Below are 18946 nucleotides of genomic sequence, written 5' to 3'. Positions count from 1 at the left end.
TCTTCACTGTCGGGTGTGTTGAATGGGAGAGGTGACTGGTCAAGGATAGACAGCAAAGCAATAACAGCACAGGCTTTGGAGTCAGACTGTGTGGGTTCAAATCCCAGGGCCAACTGTCAGGGATACCTTAGTTAAGCAAGCTGCCTAACTTCTGTAAGCCTCAAGCTTGTCATCACCAAATCAGGATTAAAAATAGTGCCCGCCTCATAGTCGTTGTTATGAAGACCAGTGATTATCCATGTAACGGCCACAGCACAATGCTGGGTACATGGTAAGTCCTTGGTAAGTGTTGCCTGTGCCACACTAATTATTATATTACAGTTGCTGCTGTTCCCCAAGTGTAAAGTAAATGGTATTTTATTCTCTGTGTAGGCTATGTTCCCATTGCAAAAGGACTGCGCCCTAAATTTTAAATTAGTTGATTTTTAGTCAAAAGTGCATTTTTCCATGAAGCTAAAATGTAAATGAAGGTCAGGTTCCCATTACCCTAACTCAGAACATAGCTGAATATCTTGTGTTTATGTCAAAAGCTAGTGGAAAACAATAAAAGTTGTCAGAGGCCGGGTGCGGTGGCTCACGCCTGTAATCTCAGCACTTTGGGAGGCCGAGGTGGGCGGATCATGAGGTCAGCAGATGGAGACCATCCTGGCTAACATGGTGAAACCCCGTCTCTACTAAAAATACAAACAATTAGCCGAGCGTGGTGGCGCATGCCTGTAGTCCCAGCTACTCCGGAGGCTGAAGCAGGAGAATGGCGTGAATCTGGGAGGTGGAGCTTGCAGTGAGCCAAGATTGCGCCTCTGCATGCCGGTCTGGGCAACAGAGCAAGACTCTGTCTCAAAAAAAAAAAAAAAAAAAAAAAAAATTCATCAGAACAGATAAATGGCAGAATAAAAAGATTAAAAAACCCCTCATCTTGAATGTTGGTGTTTGAAGAAAAGCAGGTTTGATTAGAGAAGCCTTGATTAGATGTAAGGGTAAATGGAATATTCTGTGATGATTCCAGGAGGGACTTCTGGGCATTTTCAAGGGCATCGGATGTGGATGATACTGGACTTTATTGTGTCTAATTGCACTCTTGAGAGCTCCTTCTGTCTTTTCCCTACCTTTTTCCTTATTGCATAAGGTCTCATCTGAGTGACTGTGTGCTAATCTCAGGAAAGGCCTTGGAGGCCCCAGGCAGCTCCTCTGAGCACTTTTTATCTCTCACTGGTCGGGAGCTGAAGGGAGGCTGCATGCATCCTTTCTATAGGTACTTCCCCCGTGGTTGACTTTTCCATATCAGAGAATTTTCTCTCTCTAAGATTTTCTCTTTTAATTTTGGCTTTTGGCTCTTTGAAGCTTTAAAGTGATGTTTTTAGATGGTATCCAACAGTCACCTTGCAAATATTCCAAAGACATGATTGTAAGCCTTTGTTTCCTGTAAAAGTTCGTTCTGTATTAAAACAAATCCACCAAACAACAAGTAATAGACCCATTAGAAACCAACATTCTAAAGCACGGTTTAAGGGTGAACAGGTGTTTATAGCTTATCTGAGACTGACAGTGGGTAATGGGGCCAAGCAGAGACTGCTGCATGGTGGTACCCAAGAGAGCTCTCTGAAGAGAGAGACTTGTGTGTGAGGAAGACATTTATTACACACAGCTATTCATTGCAATTCTTAGCTACGCCATCAAGCTAGACTTGTCACCATGTCCCAGTAAAAGGGTTTAAGAAGAATTCTTTCCCAGAATCCTGCATTACAGTAGCATCTGCAATAAGGAGATAATTTTCTTCCGGGAATCACCCCAGGAAACCTTGACCGGCACCCATCCTCTACTAAGTCACTCTCATAGAGCCCTGCATTTTCTTTTGTAGCATTTATGACACGTGTAATGTTACATTTGTTTGTGGGATTATTTAAGGAATGTCTGTCATGTGAGACAATAAGCTTTATGAGTACAGGCACCTCTTCTGTCTTATTCCCTATGCTCCAGCACAGTCCCTGACATCTAGTAGACCTTCAAAAAGTTTTATGGAATGAATGAGTGAACAAATGATGCAAAGTGTTGGCTGCAGGGTATCTCTCTCAGTCTTCCAATTCTTAGGAGATCGGAGGCAAGAGCTGGTGGCCTTTCACCGCCTGGCTACAGTGTACTACTCCCTGCACATGTATGAGATGGCTGAGGACTGCTACCTGAAGACCCTGTCCCTCTGTCCACCCTGGCTGCAGAGTCCCAAGGAGGCCCTGTACTATGCCAAGGTGTATTATCGCCTGGGCCGACTCACCTTCTGCCAGCTGAAGGTAAGAGCCAGACTTCCAAGATTTCCTGAGAGCCACTACCCAACCATTCTCCTTCCTGACCCAAAGACAATGAGGAGCCTTTGGGGTGGAGCTGAGAAAACCAGAGTGCCAAGATGAGGAGTCTTGTTTCATTGGGTGAGGAGTGGCTCTACAGGGGACATGGAGGCTCTTTCCAGTTAGCCCAGCTGAAGACCTCAAAGGTGCTCCCATCTTCGCTGAGGAATAGACCATGGTTCCTCTTTCTCCTTGCCTTGCCACCATGTCTGTGGCTGCTTTATCTGTCAGATACTCTAGGCACATTGCCTGTGAGTCTCTCAAGGGCCTATGGAAATATACAAGACGCCAAAACAACTCTAAGGTCTAAAATGAAGATTAAAATGAATACTTAAGAGCATGTCCATAAAATGTTACAGACCAACTAGTCAACTGCAACTCATTTCTTATAAAGTAATATAAAAGAACATTTTATGAGAAATGTGGGTGCATATTAACATGTTTGAGATAATGAGGTATGGGGCCTTTAAACTAAGTATACTTAGATCTTAAGAGGGCTTTAGCCCTCCTTCTCTTGCTTGCTGAATCTAGAACTTCTTTTTTTGCTTGCTTTATTTTTTTGAGACAGGGTCTTGCTGTGTAGCCCAGGCTGGAGTAGCATGGCTCAGTCTTGGCTCACTACAGCCTCTGCATCTGGGGCTCAAGCAATCCTTCTACTTCAGCCTCCTTAGAAGCTGGGACCACAGGTGCATGCAACCACACCTGGCTAATTTTTGTATGTTTTGTAGAGATGGGGTTTCGTCATGTTGCCTAGGCCGGTCTCAAACTGCTGGACTCAAGCAATCCGCCAGCCTCGGCCTCCCAAAATGGTGGGATTACAGTTGTAGTAGGCCATCATGCCCATCCCAGAACTTCTTATATTTTTGGTGTCTTCTAGAGTTGTGTTGGTTGCAAGTCTCTGTTACAACCCTGACCCTCAAACTATGTCCCTAGATTTGGCTTCCTTTTACCAGAGGTCCCTGTCCCCTGAAGCACGACCCTTAATCTCTTAATATAGTGGTTTCTGAGTCAGTCCTGTGTTTGGCCCCCAGGGAACCCTCAGGGCAGCTCTGCTGTCCGTTTCTTATTTGCCAGGCTTTGCTTCTGGCCTGAATTAATTACTGATTTATGAGGGTTAATGGAAACCAGGCAGCCTTTTGAGTCTCACCCAAAGAAGCATCTGTTTCTCATCTTTACCAAGTAGGGAGGTCCAGGGGCTAGTGAAGGACCCTCAAGATGGTGAAGAGCCATCTTGCCTCTGCCCCACAGCTCCCACGAAGTGGTTCAGGGACAAAGTGTGTGATCTGATCATGTCAACCAAGAACTCTATAGATTGTAAAGGGAAAAACTCAATTCAAACTTCCTTAAGCAAAAAAGGCAACTTACTGGCTCAAAGAATGTGAAAGCTGAGCTACAAATTTAACTGCAGATAGCTCTGGATCCTGTTTCTCAATTGTCATCAGGGATTTCCCCACCTCTCATTGTATTTCTTGACTCTGTATGTTTCTACTTTGCTTCCTTTTTTGGCCTTTTCCCCTTCTAGCTACTGGCAGTTTAAGTCCACCTCTGAACCTGCCACTTCAGAGGGACCTTTTTCCTTATTGAGACACAGTGGAAAGTCCCAGGGAGTGGCAGATATAGGCCAAGTTTGGGTCATGTACACATCCCTGAAGCACCGTGCCCAGGGCAATGATGTTTCGTGATTGGCTGAGCCTCAGCAAGGGACCACCTCTGTGCCTGGAGTGCAGGGCACTGTGATTAGCAGTGCTCCAAGGACCACAGTGGAGGGAGAGAGGAGCTCCCCTAAGGACTCAGGAGATGGGGATGGGATGTTGGGCAAAAAAAAAAAAAAAAAGCTAGAGGGGCCAGCACAGCCTCCTAGCCTGTCCTGGAAGTGTTTGCTAATGCTGTCTTGTCTTTGCCCCACATCATGGGGTTAGGATGCCCATGATGCCACTGAGTACTTCCTGCTGGCCCTGGCAGCAGCGGTCCTGCTGGGTGACGACGAGCTTCAGGACACCATTAGGAGCAGGCTGGACAACATCTGCCAGAGCCCCCTGTGGCACAGCAGCCCCTCTGGGTGCTCCTCAGAGAGGGCACGGTGGCTGAGTGGCGGTGGCCTGGCCCTCTGAGAAAAGCTGTCCTGTCTCTGGACATTTGGCATGGCCAGACTCTGACCCCACTGCCCTAGGCTCTTAAATACGCATTGGGAGGGTCCGAGTCATTACCTGGCCCAGCCCCCTCATTTTACAATGAGAAGAATGAAGTCTGGAAGGCCCATTGCAGGTCACAGAAAGATTTGCTGGTGCAGCGATGAGAATTCCTGGTTCCAAGCTTTGCATCTGGAGTCTTTACCAGTTGACTGTTGCCTTCCACACAAACAGCCTCTGAAAAGCACTTTCTCCATACATAATTCTGGAGAAGATGAGGAATCTTGCCCTCCAGGAACCTTCCTTCCTCCCCCAGTGAGGAAATCAGTCACTGCACTGGTGCAAAGCCAAGCCGATTGGAATTTGTGCTCTTCACCAATTTTCTCAGGGAAAGACCCCTTCCGCTTGCCAGCAGAGGAACCTGTAGTTTTTTCCATTTCTTTCTTCAGAACCAGAGTGTGTATCACTCCTCATGCTCACAGGGACGGGCAGGAGAGAATTCACCAGGCTCTTAGCTCAAAAGACACAGCCTCAGAATGGCCAGATGGATAGCACGAAACCTGACTTGGATTCACTATCTTCCTCCTGCCATAAGGCTGTGCTCCCACATAACAAGCTCCAGGGAAGCTTTCTAAGAGCCAAGGCTTGGAAATTGAGTGTTAAGAAAATTATGGCATAAATTACATATAAATAGTATATATGATTAAATATTGTCCAGTTACATTTACACACACATTTTTTCTCATCCACAATGGGGACAGATGAGATGGAGGACTTGAAGGATGGGTGAGAATACCAAGACATGTCTTTTTTTTTTTTTTTTTTTTTTGAGACAGTGTCTCCTCTGTTGCCCAGGTTGGAGTTCAGTGGTACAGTCAGGGCTCACTACAACCTCAGACTCTGGGGCTCAAGTGATGCTCCAGTGTCAACCTCCTGAGTAGCTGGAACTACAGGCATGTGCCACCACACCCAACTACAAGGCATCTTGTTGATTTCAGGGTAGCTGCTTTGCAAAGCATCTCTATTAATGACCTATCACTGCATAGCACACTGAGTGGCCTGAAATGCTTATAATCTCATGGTTTCTGCAGGGCAGGAATCCAAGTATGACTTAGCTGAGCCCTCTGGCTTAGGGTGGTTCACAGGCTACAATCAGCCAGGGCTGCAGTTATCTCAACTTTAACTAGAGAAGGATGGGCTTCCAAGCTCACCCACAGAGTTGTTGTTAGGAGTCAGTTTTTTTTGCTAGCTGTTGGCCAGAGGCTTCCTGCAGCCACTTGCCACGTGGGCCTCTCTGCGGGGCAGTCACAACATGGCACCATGCTTCACTAGAGGGAGCAAACAAGAAGAGCAAGAACCAGAGTGAGCAGGAGAGAAGGAAGTCACTGTCTTTCCATATCCTAATCACAGAAGTGACATCTCCTTAGTCTTGCCTATTCAATTCATAATAAGTGAGTCACTAGGTCCAGCTCCCACAAGAGGGGGGTGTTTATCAACAGCTTGAATACCAAATGGTGAGGAATCACTGGGGATCATTTCAGAAGTGACCTACCACAGTATCTGAGTTCTTTGATAACGAAATCAGGAATTCTCTAAGATAGCGAACTGAAAATATGGTCCACTAACCAGCAGCATCAGCATCACCTGTGAGATTGAAATGAAAATCTGCAGCCCCACCTATGGTCTCTGAATCAGAATCTCTGGATCCCAGAACCCTGGCTTGTGCAAGCTTTCCTGGTGGTTTTAATGCACCCTGAAATATGGGAAGCACCACTGCAGGGTAAGAACCCTCAGATAGTGTGCATACCTATTATCTGGTAAGGTTGTTGAACATGAACTTCCTGGTTTCTATCTCTAATTCTGATTCAGTAGATCTGGGATATATCCCAGGAACATGCATTTTATCAAGCAACTCAAGCAAGCCTGATGCAGGTGGTTCACCCTTGCTCCCTGTGTGAACCACAAGGAGACCAGACATAATTCCCTGCATCTGATGCCCATCAGTTTAGCTTTTATTATCAGACCATCTGCCCTTAATTTCTAGCTTCTTGGACTGACCAGATGGTTAGTTATATGGCAGGGTGAGATGGGAGTGGTGAGTTGAGCCACGATTGTATCTTCTAGTCATCAAGGTTATCTACGTATTGGCACATATTTTCTCTTAGAGATGTGGTTGGTTGTCAAAAGGCTGTCTACTCTAGAGAGTATTCCCAGGAAGGAGAGGCTTCTAATTGTCTAATTAGTAAAATTATCTAATCCACTACCATGCAGAATAGATGCGGTTTTGCCCCTACCACAAGCTGTAAAAGCCCCAAGCTGGGAGGGATGTTGTGGTTGAGACTATCCAGTCTAATCTCCCATGCATAGTCCTTTCAACAACATTCCTGGGAGACAGTCAGGGGCACACGCATTCCAGAACAGTTACACATCGTATATTTGAAGAAGGCTCACACAGCCCTGGAAACCATGCCATTGGCCATTCCCTATCTGACTCAGGTTGCAGATCCCCTCCCTTTTCCCACTGACCACTCACTCTCCTCTGGCCAGATTTGTTTCTGTTTCTCTGAAAGAGTGATTCCCATAACTGCACCAGGCTTTTGACATTGGCTGGTGGGTGAAGAGTACAGAGGGATGTTACAATACTTAATTTGATTCTTCCTCTCCCCAGCAACCACATCTGTCCTTGGCTTCCATTGAGCTATATAATTAATTGAAACTTCTGTGTCTTCTGACTTGAACTTCTATTTGGACAGATCTTTCTCAACTGCTGCAAATATACATATGCATTTGCATATGCATACACATACACACATATGTGAAGAGCATTGTATCTATTCATGTTACATTTCACTGGAGATGTTAGCTAAAATTCCCCGATTCTGTGCACTTTGATTTACCTGTAAATCTAATGAATTTACCTGTATCCAGGTCAGTTATCAAAATGTTCAGCATGTTTCCAAAGACAAGGGTAAGACTATATTTTTTTAAAATAAGAAAAACATTATGTGATATCATTGCAATTACTACATTCTATATGTAAATCGCTTGCTACAACTCTTTTAAAAAGTGTTTAAAGATTTCATTTTTAAAATGTGGGCCAACTATTCCCTTTGGAAACATGTTGATGCTACCTTTTTTTCATGATCCGCAGAGAGTAAAGTGGTGATTGGATCTGGTCTCTACTTAAACATTGTAAAAAAAAAGTGTATCGTAGCCAAAGATGATCTAGTTACCCTCTTTATTCTAATTGTTCCCTCAAAACTTATATGGGCTGTGTGGCTGCTGGCTCCTTACATCTAATCTAAATAAAGAACAAGGAGGGCATTGCAACATTGTGGAAAACCCTGTAACATGTTTTCTCAGCTTTCAGGTATACTAGTTCCCTGTCCAACAGTATTAACACTTTGAAATCCAATATTGCTTTTGTCCTTTTCTTATTTACGTTTCCATTATTTTAAGATGCCTTTATATTGTGCATGTGTATATATATGTATGTGTGTGTGTTCATTTTCTTCCTCTTTGTAAATATAATGCACCTCATTTGGCAGAAGTTTATTTGAGGAAGGGAATATGCAGAAATGGAGGGTGTTAGGATGAGGGATCAGGAAGCCTGTCACTAAAGGGAACCTGGATTTTGGTCTTGATTTTGACATTAGATTGTAGTGCAACCTTGGGCAAGTCACTTAACCTCTGCACATCTCAGATATTTGTCCTCTGATAAAAGAACCTCACCTCTGGGTTTTTCAGCAGTGCTATTTTTATACTGTATGAACAGGATGAGAAATAGTATTGGAGAGATGAAATAATATAATTTTATAGCCCAATTATATTCTCTTCTTTTTACAGGTGAGTAAACTGAGGAACAGAAGGGTAACATTCTCCCAGACACATTGGTAGTTAGTGGCAAAGACAGCGGTAGTTGAGGTAGGGGTCTCATGATTCAAGGACTTAGTTGTACAAATGACAGGATTTCTGCTGTTTTGGGGTGCCTTCACAGTTGTATGTATATATGTACACGTGTGTGTATGTATGCATGCGTTTATCATGATATGCACCAAAGAGCCTTTACAAAACATTTTCTAAATTGATTTACTTCTTTTACTCATATTAACTTATTTATTTTTTTCTTTTTTGAGACGGAGTCTCACTCTGTTGCCCAGGCTGGAGTGCAGTGGCGCACCTCAGCTCACTGCAAGCTCTGCCTCCTGGGTTCACACCATTCTCCTGCCTCAGCCTCCAGAGTAGCTGGGACTACAGGCACCTGCCACCACACCTGGCTAATTTTTTTTTGTATTTTTAGTAGAGACGGGGTTTCACCATGTTAGCCGGGATGGTCTCGATCTCCTGACCTCGTGATCCGCCCACCTTGGCCTCCCAAAGTGCTGAGATTACAGGTGTGAGCCACCACGCCCGGCCATATTAACTTATTTTTATAAAGGATGACTAGTCTATATAGAAGAAAAACTTGTATTGTTTTCCATAAACAGAATTCTGTAAATAACGGCAAATACAATGAAAATAAAACAACGCATTAACTTCAAGCTAGGTCATGTTGCTCATTGCAAGCACCCAGTCTAGGCTTTATCTGGCATTGTTTGAAAACAGAGAGATTAATAAGTGGCAGAGAGTGTAGATGACAGACAAGCACCAACCACTTTTTCCTTGGGCACTCAGAGAAATGGAGTAAGCAGGGAGGAGGACTGAGCTCATTCCGATGAGGGTCAGTGTCATTCAATGCCAGGTTTGGGCACACACTGCGGGGAAGTGGGGATTCAGCTGGGTGACAGGAAAGGGGCAAATGATATATTATGTAATATGATTCAGTATCAGAAGCACTGTGATTGGAATTAATTACAGGATGTTACGGGTACTGAGGGGAAGGGATTTTACCCAGACAGGGTTACGGGCATCAGGAAGGGCTTTCTGGAGGACGTGACATCCAAACTGAGTTCTGAAAAGGATACCTACTTAATTCTAACTGCAGACCAGCAGGTTGCTATTGACAGACAGTGCATGTGTCAAGCAAAGGTCCAGAGGATGGACAGGGCGTAATGCTTTCTGAGAACAGCGTGAGTGCAGTGAGGCTGGAGCAGATTCAGGGAAGCAAAGAGGGTTTGGATTCTACCTGGAGGTTAAAGGGAATGTATAGAAGGGTTATAAGCAGTTGAAAGAAACATGGTCAGATTTGTGCTTTGGAAAGATGATTCTGAAAGCAGCATGAGACTGGATTAGGGCAGCAGTGGAGGTGGAAAACACATTAAGACTTGGCTATTGCAACAAAACACTCCAGCCTTGATTCAGATATCACCAGTTTTCCCCACTAATATTCTCCTTCTGATCCCACATTGGATTTAGTTACCATATTTCCCTATGCATCTTTGGTCTATCACAGTTTCTGCCTTTCCTTGTTTTTCATGACCTTGACAGTTTTGGTCTCTTTTCCTCTTTTAATTGCTCCCATTGAGAGGTGTGGACAGGGGCAAAGAAGGAAGAAATTCAAGGGAATGGGGCTCTGCACTCACTCAGGTGGCAGCTCAGGTGGGGGCAATGGAATGTGTTTTGGAGTTGGGCATACTTGGGTTAGAATCTGTTTCTTACTAGCTGTGTGTACTGCAAATTAATTAACTTCCCTGAGCCCAGTTCTGTCGGAATTATATCAGACTTATTTATGTCATAGACAAGGAAATGGCTAAAGCAAATTCATCTTTGGGGGCATGTAAGCCTTGACGTTGAGAAGTGCAGCCAAACCTAGAGGTGTGGCCAGGCACCCTGATCCTACATTCAGGGACACTTGGGTCTGAAGCTCCTTCTCCTTTTCATCACTGAGTGACCTGAGCAATTTACTTTACCTCTTTAAGCTTCAGTTATTCCTCTGCTCAGACTTTTAATTGAGATGAGATGTATGGATGACTTGGTATGAATGCTCAGTTGGTGGGAGCTGTCACAATGAAGCAGAACTGAGTAGATTATTAGTACGCACATCTATTCCTGGCTCCCACACCGTAAGTGGGAGGGTGTGTATGTTAGGGATGCTCTTTGCTACTGGGCCTTTCACTTGGCGGTCTTCCCTCTTCAGTGGGACGGCATATATTTCCTGATGTGTATCCCCTCTCTCCCAACTCTGTCTGATTATTCCAGAACTCAGGGGACCTGAGGATGGAGGCTGCTGGAAGTGCTGGCTCTGGGAATGTGCACTTCGTTCACCCTCCTCTAAGGGGTGTTTCTCCCCAGAGAAGCAGAGACAAGTGGCTGCTTAGGGGGTGAGGATTCTCCCCAGCTGCCATGGTGCAGGATCAAGAATAACATGCGTGGCCAGAACTGCGCAATGGGGCTGCTTGGCTTGGCTTCCCAGCAGAGACTCTGTGAGGCAGGTGAGAGGGAAGGATGCCGTGCTTTCAAAACGATTTTAAAGGTGAGAACCCAGATGCCACTTCTAGTGCTGCCTTTGACTCCTTGTCCAGGGCATCACACTAGCTTGAGGGATGAGGCTCTTTGAGGTGAGCTTCCAGACAGGGTAGGTGAGAGGATGGTTGAGGTCACATGGATAATGAAAAGACAGGCTAATCGATTGCTGTCCTTTTCTGTGAGAAATCCAAGAGTTCCAGTAGGGGGCAGTGATGTCTTCCTAAATAGTATACCATTGGTAAAGAATGTGTTTAATATTAATAGCTCTGAATCAGACGAGGGTAGTGGCTTTCAAATCCTTTTTTGTTGTTAGGTGGTGGTTGTTGTGGCCCACAGTAAGAAATGCATTTTATGTTATATCCTCGTGTGCATATGTTTGTGCATATGCAGCAACATAGAGAAATGCACTGATACATTCTGTTCTGTTCGATTCTATTCATTTTTCTGTTCTATTCATTCTATTCTATTCTATTCATTAGCATTCTATTCTAGTTAAAAACTATCAAATTTATGACTCACCAAATGAATTTCTCATTCATTAACCTGTAGTTTGAAAAGTACTGACCTGGAGGGAGGTCTCTAAAAAAGTGCGGGAGGGCTCCGGCCTTCGTTCTTTTCTATGTATTATTTGATGGATATCTTACTTCTTTTTGAGACCAGAGAATGTGTACATCTCAAAATAAATAATAGTTGAGGTTGAATGTGTATTATGCATTAAGTCCTATGCAAAACCTTTGTCATGACTCTCATGTAATCAAACAACATTTTGGTGTAGTTACTATTATTTTTATCTCCAGAGGTTTAGAGAATTGATGTGGCTTGACTAAGTCCACAGTTAGTGGTGATCAAGGTGAGATTTGAACTCATGTCTCTCTGATGCTGGAGCTAGAAAATGAAACCATTATATTATATTGTGTTTCTGTCAGGTGACACATCTCTGAGAGAAATGCTGTCACTAATATGATCATGAATGGGAGCATTAGGTTAAAACTTGTTTCATCAGTCTGAAATACTGGGCTGAAATCAACACAGTGATTCTGGTGTAACTGAATCAATCAAAATTGGTTACTTTAGAACAGGATCAGAGAGAACTGACTTTCCAGGAGGTGTTAAAAAAACAAAAAACAAACAAACAAAAAAAACTAGTGTTATTGTTGACCACAGTCAGGTAACTTAGCCTAGAAAAAAAGAGAGACTGTATTTCCCAAATGGAAAATAGGAGGAACAGAAAGCTTTGACCTATAGTAGTGATTGGTCAAAACAGATTATAAGATTTGTAAGTTATGTTTTGAAGAAGATTCCAGGTTGGGAGTAAGGTGAATGAGGGAAACTTGCAAGAGACTCCAGAGCCAATAATAGGAGACTATGGACATCTGAGGAAGGGAAGCAAGGGAAGCAGCCAGGTGGAGTTTCGTGGGTCTCACCCATCGTAGTACCCATAGCTCGGTGGTGGTAGCAGAAGGAAGATCATGGACATGAGAGAATAGCCTACTTTTGACATCATGGAAAAAGCTGTTAGGAACATCCTTCTCCTCCAAATATGTGTTACAAAACAAATAGCCTGGGAAGAGCCCATGTTCATTAGAGATGCTTTATTTCTTATGCATAAATGTTGATAGTAGCACTTTTTTATTCACTCAGTATTCGGAAATGCTTAATTATCTACTTCCCTAACCTTTCATTTTACTGTATTTTTATTTAGGGTCACACATTATGACATTATCTATGAAAAGGATTTTGAAAATAGATACCTCGCTTCTGTGTTTTATTTTAACCTTTCAAATCTAGCGGACCATATTTAAACATGATCTGTATGATTCTTAACTACTTGATCTTCCTTGCCCAGACCAAATATGTGTGAAGGTGACTTTTTGTTGTTATTGAACTTTCTTGCACATAGAGAACTTCTGATGTTTGTTCATCTGGGGATATATCTGACATCTACTTCATAGAGACATTCACAGGAATGCCCCTGAATTCTTTGAATATTGTACCAGACAGCAAGCAGTGACAATGGCTACGTCTGCTTTCCTTCTCAGGGGAGTTGCCACGGGCTAAGCTGAAATAACAGCTGCATGATAATCCTGGTGACCAAAAAGCTACTTATTCATAAAACAAAACAAAACAAAACAAAAAACTTTTGTCTGTTCTAGAACATGTAGCTTTGGGGCTGTAGTGGGTGGAGAGAAAGGATAGCAAACAGAAAGATTACTTGGAGGATTTTCATTTCCAGTTGTTTTAAAGGCCTAAGAGCTTATACAAACTGATATTCTGATCCTCTTCCAAGTCCTGTGGCATTCTTTTCTTTCTTTCAAAGTTGTGTAAAGTCCATCTGTCTGTTTCTCTCTGTCTCTGTCTCTGTCTTTGTCTCTCTCTGTCTCTCTCTCTCTCTCATTTAGGCAGGGTCTCGCTCTGCTGCCCAGGCTGGAGTGCAGTGGTGTGGCCATGGTTCACGCAGCCTCGACCTCCTAGACTCAGGTGCTCAGGTGATCCTCCCACTTCAGCCTCCCGAGTAGCTGGGACTATAGGCATGTACAGCCACGCCCAGCTAATTGTTTTTTGGTAGCTTTTATAGAGATGGGTTTTCACCATGTTGCCTATGCTAGTCTCAAACTCCTGGGCTCAAATCATCCACCCACCTCAGCCTCCCAAAGTGCTGGGGTAACAGGTGTGAGCCATGGCGCCTGGCCATTTTGTCTCTTTTTTCTTTTTCCTCATGTCTTTAGCATCTCCCTTTTGCTTGTGCTCATTTGTCCCTGTACTTTTCCTTCAAAGCGCTTATCATAGTTTAAAAGTATACTTTATGTGAGTAAGTTTTTATTTTTATTTTTAAATAATCCATGTGCACCACCTAGATTGGGAGTTCCATGAAAGCAGGAATCTCATTTGGGCCACTCAGCTCTGTATTTCCAGAGCCCAGCCCAGTGTCTGATGCATGGCAGGCTCTCAATAAAGATTTGTTGAATGGGTGAATAAAAAAATAAAGGAATGAAATGTTGGGCTTGGGTTTTGACCTTTAGGGAGAAAGTTTTAAAACTATAATATAACTACTTATTGCTCATGAGTGATTGAGAAATCAGGTGATAGGGCGGCTTACGTGTATAGCAGGTATTCAGCAAAAGTTTATTGAGAATAATAAGCATCATTTTTGTTTGTTTAGAATAAGTTGCTATAGATGTGGTAGGTCTTTTCTTAATTTTCAAACAGATAGTAGTTTGGCCAGGGATAATCATGGTCTTTTACTGAAGCTGTCATGGTCATTGTGTAAGTAATTTACCCACAGTATAGGATTTGATCCTCCAAATTATCCCAAAGAAAGTGACCTTATCTCCCCTTTTCAGGTGATGGAATCAAGGTTCAAAGTACTTCAGACGTTTGCAGAGATTCAAAACCAGTTTTGTCTGACCTGAAAAGTCAGTGCTTTACATAATTATGTAATTCTGGTTACACATTTTCTCTTTCAGAACTTAGGATCTTCAAGATAAATATTTCTCTTTTGAACATTTGAATGTTTCCCTTTGTCTTAAGGAGGAGGGAGATAGAAAATCTAGGGGGCAGGGACCTTGGCTTATATAATCAGTATTGCACCAAATACCACAGGAAATACCTTCAGTGATGAATGTTCTATGGAATAAAGAGCCAGGGGATAAGCAGTACCTTTAAGGTATTTTGAGGCCTGAGTGGTCCAGAGTATTGTTTCAGAATCCCAAGTCTCTTTCCTTGGGGAAATTGTAAGTTCATGGTATTGTGGGATGCAGGATAAAAAGCTCATCCTTACCCTTGAGTATCTGTCAGTCTGTTTGGGGGAGATTGGATGCATATATGCAAAGCACTAGGAGGAAAAGTCTGAGTTTAGCTCCTTTGAGACAAAGGAGGCAGATGGTTATACATCTATTCATCAATCTATTCATCCATCCATCCATCCATCCATCCATCCATCCATCCATCCATCCATCCACCCATCCTTCCATCCATCCATCCATCCATTCATTTATCCAACCAGCCAATTAACCAACCAACCGGCCAACCAACCAACCAACCAACCAAGCAAGCATCTAACCACCCAACCACCCACATACCCAACCAACTAATCAACCAACCAACCAACCAATATTCAACACCTCTTATGTGCTAAACTCACAATCCAGTGAGCAAGATAATGACGGTCCCTGACTTCAGAAGTCCTATGGGCTCCAGGGCAAGTCAGAATCCTCTGATACACTTACCTATTATTCTTACCATCACAGCTTAGATTTGAGCACTTATACCTCAAACACTGTACTAAAGGTTATACTCTTATTATATCATTGACTTCTCTTAATTTCTCCTACCTGCAAGAAGTAATTGTATTGTATAATTATTCACTTAACATGTGAAGAAATGAGTTCAAAGAGGTTAAGAGATTAATTGTTACCCAAAGTCCTGTGGATAGAGAGTGGCAGTGTCAGGATACCAGTCCAAGCCTTATCTATATTGCAAGTATTTCATAAAACCTCAGCTGAAATTTAGATAAATTTTATGGAACTTAAACTAGAAAGATCTTGTTCACCTGAACATCCTGTCTGGGATGCATGGTGGTACCACTGAACAGCTCCACTGCTTATCAAATGTGTGACCTCAGGCAAGTTGTTAAGCTCTTGGTGCTTCATGTTCATCACTGGCAAATGGAGATGATAATAGTACTTATCTCACGAGACTGTTGTGTAGATCAAATGTGTAAATATATGTAAAGTGCCTGGCCCATGTTATATAAGTTTGGCTATTATTGTTATTGTGCTGACAGACGTTTCAGAAGAGTACTTGTTTGGGCGAAGAAGTTAATGAACACCTCTTTGTTGAACTTGTGGGGTTAAGGCATGCTTAGAGGAATGTAATCTGGGCTAGACGCTTGGCTGTTCAAGTGAACATATGACAGTGATGGTCTCAGTCTGCGTCCCTTGTCAGAGCATCATCTGCAAATGATTGCCTCCATCACTTACCAAGCACAGGCACAGGAAGTTGTGACCTCCCTTTATTGGAGCTGTCATTTTGAACCTATGTTTAGTCTGGCAGATATTTTGACCTCTGTGATTTATTGCTGAGGGTGTTTTGATTCATGCTGATAAGTACAACATTAAAAACACCAATAATAGCCAAATTTTTCTCAAGAAAGTATTTTCCTAATTAATGCTTACTCAATCATTTTTACTCCAAGATAAATGTTCAATACAGAGCGGTTAAACAATTTCTACCTTTCTCTATCTTCTTTTTTATTTTATCAAAATCATTTTATGGAGATTAATTCTTTTGCATTTGAAATTTTACAATGATGGCTTGTAATTTATTGACAATAATTTATTTGGGTCAAATTTTGGCTTCTGCCACTGTGAATTTTCCATTGTAATTTTGTTTCTACTAAGTCAAATTTTCCTGGTTCATATTTGATTGATTTGAATTTTATTGGGATAATTTTATTTTCCTGTGAATGTTTACCCATTAACACATTCTTTATGTAGGTTAGCTGTTGTCAGTTTTATTTTGAACTGATTATTTCAACTAAAACAGTGAGGGACAAATGCCTAATCACGTTAAGCATCTATGGAAGCCAGGAGTGAGGCCAGGTAAAGGCACACTAGACCAGATCTGAATGAAACACTGTGGGCTAAGTTTTCATTCACAGAAGATGGGCAGAGTGGCAGATCAGGGGTAACTATCAATGATACAAACTTCAAAGAAATGACGAGATACAGAGGCCCTAGTTTAAAGTCAATGATATATGTGAAGCATGATGATTTTCCAAACCATTCCCAAACCCTATGAGCTGTGCACGTTATACCCAGCAGTTTAATCCTAGAAGACTCTTGGTGCATGTTGCAGGGATGAGTTAGCTCCATGTGATGTAGTCAAAGAGCAGTGGGATTGGGGTCAGGTGATCTGGGGTCTGAACCCAGTTCTGTCACTCCTTGTGTGTAATGGGACAAGTCCATTTCCCACCTGAGGTCTCAGTTTTACCAACTGTCAAAAGATTGCTCTAAAAGTTCATAGACCCCTTCAAAAATCTAAAAACAAAACAAAACAAAACAAAAAAACCCAAAAAAACCCTATGAAATCTCTTCTTGGAATTATGTATGCACACCCATATTTACACATACTTTCAAAGGGCTCATGGACCCTTTAATGCACGCCCAAGGATGATGAGTTAAAAACCTCAGCCTCTTTAATCTGTCAGGACCTGTCCAGGGTTGACATGCTAGGGCTTAGGTAGGTGTTATATATGTATCCTCCAGGTGATGCCTGAGAACTGACACACACACTGCTTATGGATAAAAATGGAGACATCTAGAAAAGTAGGATCTGGAACCCTGTGTATGCATTGTTGGTTTCTTAGTGTTTTCATTAATATTGTGAATGGTTAAGAGCATAAACCTTGGGATTATGCTACCTGGGTAAAAATCCCCACTCTGTGCATGATCTTGGGCAAGGCACTTAACCATTCTGGGCCTCCATTTCTGCACCCGTAATATGGGAGTATTAATGATAACCACATCATATGGCTGTTGGATGAAACAGCTAAATGTTCAATTGTTACCTCTTATTACCTCATGATTGAATTCATGTTCTGATAACTTTGTGTCATACAAAGTGGCAGCTGGTGGGCTTTGGAGACCCTCTAGCTCAGTCTCTGTTATTATACAAAAGGTGAACTAGAAAAGGGAAAGCCTTACCCACGGTCACCCAACACATGTTAGGGTTGCTCTCTGACACTCCCCTTAGACACCAAGAAAGTTGAGCCACCATGACATCATCAACATACCAGCTTCCAGTGCAAAGGGAGCTCACCTCCACGGATAAAGTCCCATGTGATGATCTGCCATATTTGTAGAGTTCTCTGACACCAGCTGTTTCTGTTGTGAGTATAGAGTGATTCAGGGCTGCTTGGACACCAGTGAGTATAATTTCTACAAAAGCAGTTTGTAAGAGCCTGTCATTCTACCTGGAAATTAGTCACACTGATTCTAATTACAAGGCTTTTGTGACCCCAGCTGACTGGCCACCCCTCCCACAGTAAGCATTTCAACCACCCAGCTGCAATGTCTGGAGACTGCTTGATGTTACCACCACTAAAAGAACTGGAGATCCTGGGGGAAAACCTTCAGACATAACTGCTGTATTATCTGACAGAAAGCAAAAGCTAAGGTGGAAGCCCACTCAAGAAACTTCCAAAGACTCCTGGGTCCTGGGAAATACAGGATGAGCCCATATGGCTAAAGTTAGCTTTGTTGCCAAGGGAACTGTGGATTTTATTGCTGGTGGGATGGTTTGTGTTGCTACTCCCCACAAAGAAATTGACCCTCTTCTTCAGAGCACAGCAAGGGGTACACATTACTCTACTGAAAGCATCTTCTTTGCCCTGCTGGTTTCAGCTGCAGGAAGTACAGTATTCTTACAGTATATTCACTCTCACACCCAATGTGGTATATGGGTAAAAGCTTTTGTATGGAGAAGAAACAGTCCTCTACATATGTTAATTTCTACCCCATGTGTAGTTATTGGTCTTTTGCTGTGAATGTTCCTGGTGTTTTAAAGGGTGATATTAAAGGTTTTGGGGCTTCTGAGGGATTGGGGTTTTGAAAGTCCCCTGGAAAGTGTCAACAGATGTTCAACAAGTGATCTAATTCTGGGTTTTGGGAAATGAAGTTTGTGGACTTGGCTGAGACCTCAAGGCTTGGAGTCAGATAGCCTGGACTCTGACATTTGGCAGCTTTGGGACCTTGGAGACATGACTTAACCTCTCTGGGTCTCAGTTTTCTCACCTGTCAAAGGGGTTATCCTAGAACTTGCCTTACAAAGTTGCTCTGAAAATTAAAAGAGGTAATGTACTTAGAATACTTAACTCAGGGCCTTGCTTATTGCAAATATTTAATATATAATTGCGCTTATATTTTGTATTCTGTGTATTCTATAATAAATAACAGCTAATGTTTACTGAGCATTTATGGGATATAAAGTATTGGATTAAATTCTTTGAACGCAGGATTTCATTTTCTATGTTCACAACAACCTCAAAGGTGGTATTATTAATATGCCCATTTT

General features: G+C 42.6%; 1 protein-coding gene across 1 annotated transcript in view; it reads left to right on the top strand.

The window, feature by feature from the left end:
* Positions 1-7800, top strand: part of SH3TC2 (SH3 domain and tetratricopeptide repeats 2) — a 61698-nt gene extending 53898 nt beyond the window's left edge. Inside the window, exons 16-17 of the mRNA XM_025387745.1 lie at positions 2089-2285; positions 4259-7800. Of these exons, the coding sequence (XP_025243530.1) occupies positions 2089-2285; positions 4259-4450 (389 nt within the window). The 3' untranslated portion in view covers positions 4451-7800. The remainder of the gene's footprint in view (positions 1-2088; positions 2286-4258) is intronic.
* The last annotated feature ends 11146 nt before the right edge of the window (positions 7801-18946 follow it).

Source organism: Theropithecus gelada, chromosome 6 (genome assembly GCF_003255815.1).
Source record: "Theropithecus gelada isolate Dixy chromosome 6, Tgel_1.0, whole genome shotgun sequence".
In the NCBI taxonomy this organism is placed as follows: domain Eukaryota; kingdom Metazoa; phylum Chordata; class Mammalia; order Primates; family Cercopithecidae; genus Theropithecus; species Theropithecus gelada.
The sequence above is the reverse complement of the archived record's forward strand: the minus strand, read 5'-3'. Positions and strand labels throughout refer to the sequence as shown.